The sequence below is a fragment of the Phodopus roborovskii genome, unplaced genomic scaffold, assembly GCF_943737965.1.
Source record: "Phodopus roborovskii unplaced genomic scaffold, PHOROB, whole genome shotgun sequence".
NCBI lineage: Eukaryota > Metazoa > Chordata > Mammalia > Rodentia > Cricetidae > Phodopus > Phodopus roborovskii.
Window position 1 is genome coordinate 737,547 of NW_026125853.1, and position 6,561 is coordinate 744,107.

At 36.7% G+C, this 6,561-nt stretch overlaps 1 protein-coding gene across 3 annotated transcripts in view; it reads left to right on the forward strand.

Moving 5' to 3' along the window:
* Positions 1-5,775, forward strand: part of Mbnl3 (muscleblind like splicing regulator 3) — a 52,361-nt gene extending 46,586 nt beyond the window's left edge. For 2 of the 3 annotated variants that reach the window (XM_051178807.1, XM_051178808.1), the window contains 3 exons: positions 2,211-2,305; positions 3,216-3,289; positions 5,180-5,775. In XM_051178807.1, coding sequence (XP_051034764.1) covers positions 2,211-2,305; positions 3,216-3,272 — 152 coding nt within the window. In that variant the 3' untranslated portion in view covers positions 3,273-3,289; positions 5,180-5,775. The remainder of the gene's footprint in view (positions 1-2,210; positions 2,306-3,215; positions 3,290-5,179) is intronic. The other variant, XM_051178809.1, reaches the window with a different exon arrangement.
* Positions 5,776-6,561: the final 786 nt, after the last annotated feature.

Below are 6,561 nucleotides of genomic sequence, written 5' to 3' on the forward strand. Positions count from 1 at the left end.
CCTGCCATTTCCATTCTAAAAATAGCAACTAAATATTTATAAATGCTTCTTTCCATAGTGAAAGTGTATGATTTTCTTGGCCTTGTGCCTCCTATTTTAAACATATATTTCAAATGTATAATTTCTTTCCATGGTGAAAGTGGATGGTTTTCTTGGCCTTGTATATTATTTGAAAAATGCATTTCATATGTATAATTTATAAACTACAATGAAACAATCCCCTTCCAAAGTTATCCTTATAGTGTAATTCATTACTACACAGAGAAAGAATGACCTTAAGCAAAGCTAGAACATTCTGCTGTGTTCTGTGATGGGTTCTTTTTATTATTTGAGCTTAGCCTTTAATGGCTGAGCGATCTCCGCAACCCCTGTGATGGATTCTTTAGTGTTCAAGGATGGAACATCATCTGCTCAGAAATTAGGCCCAGAATCATTTCAAAAGGGTCTTGGGGTGGTGATGTGGTTTTCAAACTACCAGTCACACCCTCTTCATTCTTTTGGCTAAGATCAAATGATGTAACCAATTACATACAATTCTTTAGTTAACCACCACCATCATATGGTACCCATTCCTAAGCAATCTTGTATTTCACTAATAGAAAAGAAGATGAGAAAGCCACTGGGAGGTCACGGTTCCTATAATCTTCACGGGAACCAGGAACAGAGCATGAGAAATTAGTCTTGTTTAAAGGAGGGAAGAAGGAACACATCTTAGCTTCTCCTATCAACTCAGGTCCTCTCATCTTTAGAGAATTTGTGGCAATTTGATATCAATCCCACTAGTAGACTAAAGTGACTACAGAGTGATTGAGATAAAAAAAAATAAAAGGAAAGGTCAAAATGATGACCACATAGAAGCAACACAAATGCAACAAGATTTGAACCCTGGCAAAGTGAGGAGACCTGTTATTGAAGGATTAGCTGTCACCATAAGAATTAACATTGAGTTGATACTAACAGGAACATTCTGTGAATGCAAGTGGAAGAACAGATAGATGCCTGCAACTGTTGAGAAATGTTCCTCTGTTTCTTGGGGATGCTTCCTTGTCCTTTTCCTTTCAGAGCTCTGCTTATGAATGCAATTGCATGCTTTGACACTGCTGCTCCCTGCACAGATGCTGTACTTCCAGTGAGCGAAACATGAGTGTTTTTAGATAAAGTTAGCACGTGAGACAGTGAAAGGAGGCTGAAGGAAATAAGTAGCCAGAGATGTATAAAAGGAACAACTACGGAGTTTCGGTTGATCACTATTTGGGGGACAGTCTTTCTTACTTTGGCATTGATTGCCTTTTCCTCCTGGCCATTCACATTGTCAGTAGACTTTCAGAAAATCTCAATTTGACCGAGGTAGACATGATAGATTATGATATGTGCATTATTCCCAATCCCACATTGCCATTCACATATTAATTCCATGGTTGGAATTAATTCCATGGCTTTTCAAAACAAGTAGAAATTAGAAAAGCAACCAAACTTTGAAGATGAAATAGAAAGTAGCAAAGCAAAGGAAAACATCCTGAAAGAGATTTTGCACCTGCTAGCCATTGTAGCTCTAATATTTGCTGTGAAGACAAGATTTACTGTGGAACACTCAGGTATTTGGGAATAGCTAAAATTTCCAAGGAACTTACCAAACTGAATACACAGTCCACTGTATTCTTCATCCCTGCTCTTCTACCACAAGCTTACCAACAGAATCACCATTCTTTTTATATGCAGATCAGGTAAGTACTCATAAAACTGCCACTTGTACCAAAACAATCTAGTCACAGACTTGTCAATGAAACCAAACACTGGTTGACAATTCCCTAATTAGTTTTGACTGTCCAAGCCAGTGATTTGTCGGCTTACCTAACTTCAGTACGTAGTCCTGGTAACAGCAGAATTTTTTCATATACATTCATTACAACCCTTCTTGAAAATTCAGCCCTTTGAATCCATTATAGTGTCATTTTGTTCAAAATGTTAGGAATGGCTCTGTTTTCCTTAATAGTAACTATAATTGGCTTTCCCCTTTTCTCTTTTTAAATTCTCCACCATTCCATGCTGTGCTGCTTTGCACTGACTTTGATTGCATGCTGTACCCTGGTGTATATTCATCATGATGGCTTGTTGCTGGGATATCTCTCCGCCCCATTCCATCGTATCTATCATGGTTGTATAAATGCGTCACCCTTCCATGTGTTGCTTCCATGATTTCCTACTGAAAGTGCCCATGATGCACGGTGCTACACCTTCCACTGTGTCTGCAGCAACAACACCTGCCACCAGCGTTCCCTTCGTTCCAACAACTTCAGGCAATCAGGTTTGACCATTTATTTCATCTATTCAGACCTAGATAACCACACGGTGTTGAAAAGACACAGTATATGCCTTTTGGATTGGTGAAAAGCCTTAGTCCATATGCTTATATTTTGCATAACCAGTCATTAGATTTGGAACATATATTTGTATGTATAATTAAGCTAGTGTATGTGATTTTTTTATTTTACTCAGTTTTAATTGGCAGCAGTTTACTCATTGTTAGTTGGTAAGCAGATGCTACTTATGTCTTTCTATGTCAAATTAGTGCTAACACACCAATCCTCAAATGCATATGCTGTACTGAATGTCTTAAATGCTTCCTCATCCCGGTGAAGAAGAAAAGTGATTTTACTGCCCCCTTGTTTTGGTTATTGTGTTTGAACCTTGATTTAGTAAACACATCACCTTTACTTGCAATTCCACTGGAAAGAAAGCATGCAATCACATTTCTTTTCAAGGAATGCACATCTTTATTATCACCCAGTGATTACATCAGAGATTCCTTCCCATGTAGACAATAGATGTGCTTGTGTCGTTCCCATTTTCATTTGGTTTAGGTTTTTCAGGCAGCGTCACAGGCAAATGGCCAATTTTTGGAAAATCTTGAAGTTGTGAGGCAATTAGTACAATAGGTACTGAATACTGTGATCCCTGTTTTGCCTTAGCAAAAGTGCTCACTTGCAGGCTACTGCTTAAATTTCAAGCATGATAGCCAAGAAGCACACAGCATTCATTTGATGGATAAACCACATTCCAACCTGTGCTCTCCCAAATTGATATGGTGGATATAGTAAATATAGTTTTCTGTGAAATTTATTATCATTTTCATGGAACAAACTCAAGCACTCAACAAAATTAATGGGATTCTCCTAAGAAATCATTTTAATCTAAAATCTTTTTTACTACTATAGATGCCCCAATTATCAGTAGATGAGCTGAATAGGAGCATGTTTGTTTCACAGATGTAGACGTTACCAGTAGAACAGTAAGTTTCTTTAAGTATTAATAGATGATATTTGTAGGCTTTATCTTTTGTTTACACAATTGTATTTGTTAAGGTTTGGGCAAATATTTTCACTGAAAGACATTGCTTATAACTTGATTTTGACTGTAAATTCAAAAGTTTTGAAAATGAAATGTGAGCAATGATTTTTTTTAATGTGGAGATGACAGCTGTTGCTGTATTTCTTGATGAGCTCATAGACTCATGTCTATTTTCAAAGAGCCAAAAAAGTTTTAGCCAAAAGCACAAATAAGATTTGAATTTTAATTCCTTAAGCCTTTTTTGTTTTGTTTTATCTTCAAAGCAAGATTTCTCTGTAGCCCTGGCTATCCTGGAACTCACTATGTAGACCAGGCTGGCTTCAAACTCAGAGATCTGCCTGCCCCTGTCACCTGAGTACTGGGATCAAAGGTGTGCACCTCTTCACTGGGCTTAATTATTTAAGATTTTTAAGCTTCATTTTTTTTGTTGAAGTAAAACAAAGTAAACTTGTCAGAATTTGGGTGATATGATCATCTCAAACATAATCAATGTTATGTTTCTTTCTGAGTCAGTATAGAAAGCTTTGCTCTTTCTGTATGTTGCAGTATGTTGCTTCTCATGTAAGTCAAGTAGAATTGCACTAGCTGTTTTAAAGTTTGAATGATACAAAATAATGTAGTAATTCAATAATTATTTTCAATCTTTTTTTTTAACCTTTAACATTTGACCTGTGCTTTGCCTGGGTCAGAGGCCATTAGTAGCACACTTAGTTCAAGCAGCCATTCACATGGAACATGTCTGTTGAAGATACTTAGGAATCTCTAGATTCCTACTAGGATAGTCTAGATTCCTAACAAATGAATCTTCTCCAAATTACATTGTTAGTGTAGAAAGCTTGAAGGTCTCCCACCTTCAGTATGTCATTTGGTTGAAGGATGTAGCTGATATGTCTGCTGCTGGCCTAGTTCCCTGTCTCCCACTAATAAGTTCATAATCCTGTTTCAGACAAAGCCCATAGCTATTATACACTAGGTAAGCAGGTCCACTCAGTCATAGGAATGTTTTAAAAAGATGTGGGAGAGCTGAAGGAGCTGGAAGTTCGAATCCTTTTCACAGGTGTTATTTGGGATAGTAGCAACTTGGGAAAGCCCTAGACGTGAGAGTGGAGGTTTGTCCAGTGTTTGCCAAGTTCTCATAGGCTACTCTACATGAAATCCAAACAATTAGAATGATTTTTCTTCTACATGATCCCTTTAACAATTATGGAGGGTAGCCTTGCTCAGAGTTTGAGGATTTCCCATGGGAGGCCTCACCCCTGAAGAGTGGATGGGTGTGAGGTGGGGAGAGGGTGGAGGCAGAGGGAGAAGGGCCTGGGATTGGTGTGTAAAATCAGATTGTTTTTCAAAGAAAAAATAAGACATTTGGCAGAACATAATAACTTTCCCGTGTAACAGGTGTGAAGTTTTTCATCAAAGATCAAAAATGTCGTATAATAGTAGAAGACTTTCTCAGGATATTTCTGGAAGAGTGTAAGATATTCAGCTAAAAGTGTAAAGCTTTTCAAAGTGTTTGCTATTAAATACTTCTTGAGGGTACAGGTCTGTTGAATGAGTTGAACTGGTGGATGATGAGCAAAAGTTTTGGCATTGTTAGATGATGCCTTAAATATGGCCATCAAGGGACCCTCCCATGTACTGTCCTAGCTATGTCTGCTTAGTGATTGTTTGCATTAGTCCCACTGCCACAGACAGACTCTGAAATTCATCGTGAGAAACATCTTGGTTTATGCCATTTACAGAAGGAGAATACAAACCAGTCTCCTGACACCTTGGACAATAACCCTTCACTGTTTCTTACTGACTCTCCCATTTTGTTTGTTTTCTGTTTCAGTTGAAATTCTGAACAGCAGAGTTACAGAGTATCAGAATCTTTCAAGAAGAAACTCCATATGGCCTTTCTATATAAATTCTCATACGTCCTCTTCTACCAGCACAACAATAAGTATGGTGCAGTCAATATATTAAAGCACATACACCAGTCGAAAAATTAAAATTTAAAATAAAGCATTCCAAAATCTGTGAAGATGTTAAAGCAAATAGAAAATTGACCACTGTGTGTTACCTAATTTGGATTATTAATTGTACATGAATTAGCATATAAAATATAACCATACAGCTTTGTCATTGATATGAATTATCAGGCCCACATTAAAATGAATTATCATTCAGACATGAGTTATAGTGAATATAACAGTAAAAATTTTTTTGATTTTTTTTTTCCAAAAATGATTTATGTTAAATAAACTTCCACAGTGTACTGTAGGCTTACTGTACATTCTTGGTGGATCAATTCTGTTTTGGAAGTGTTACCTTACTGTTTGTTTACAGGATAGTGTATTGGATTGATATAGAATGTAACTAATATGTTCAGTACCATTTTCCCCCATTGATATATTGTATTAAATTGGGTTTTGTTTAGCTTTCTCATGCTAGTGTTTTGTTGTTTATATGTTGTGTTTGGTTCCAATTAAATGTCATTAGTGGGCAACACAGGTATATGTGATTGAAAAACATGACAGGTTCATGTTAATATGCACTCTTTAAAACATTTCTATAAGTTTCTTGAGGCATACATTTAAAAGTCCTCACTTTTGAGTGTACAAAAAACCTGTTCATAGAATTTTACATGTAGATCTGACCTTGCATAGTCAATAATATACTCAAGTTTTAAAAGAGAATATAGTTACCAACATATGCCAGGAAAGTTCACATGTTAACCTCAAACCATTCCTTTTAAATAACTTGAAAGTCAAGTATTCACATTCCAACAAATTTCTGAGCATGTATAAAAAGTATGTAGAGTAGCTATTACATTTATTGTGTCACAAGAATCCTATCTCTCAGCTTGAGTGACTAAAATTGAGCCATTTGTCATCTTCAGTTGAGAAACTGGTACTTGCTAGTTTAAAGGTATGCTAATCATAGGTTCTAAATCATCAAGCAGAGAGATGTGGGCGTGGAGACAGTTTTTATGTACTGGCAGAGAGTGTGTAAACCCTTTGCGTTGTAACCCTTTGCACAAGTGCCATTTTCCAAATGCAAATGGCTCATGCACTTTCAACTATTCTTTGAATAATAAGTGAGATGCAGTTTAGTAAAAGCCAATCCAGGTGAAAGAGAATTGTTTCCAAATGAGGCCTTACCACCCCAAATGGACAATCTTTTCTATTGATCACAGAAGGAGGCTGAGTACAGGTTTGGAAAAACAGCATG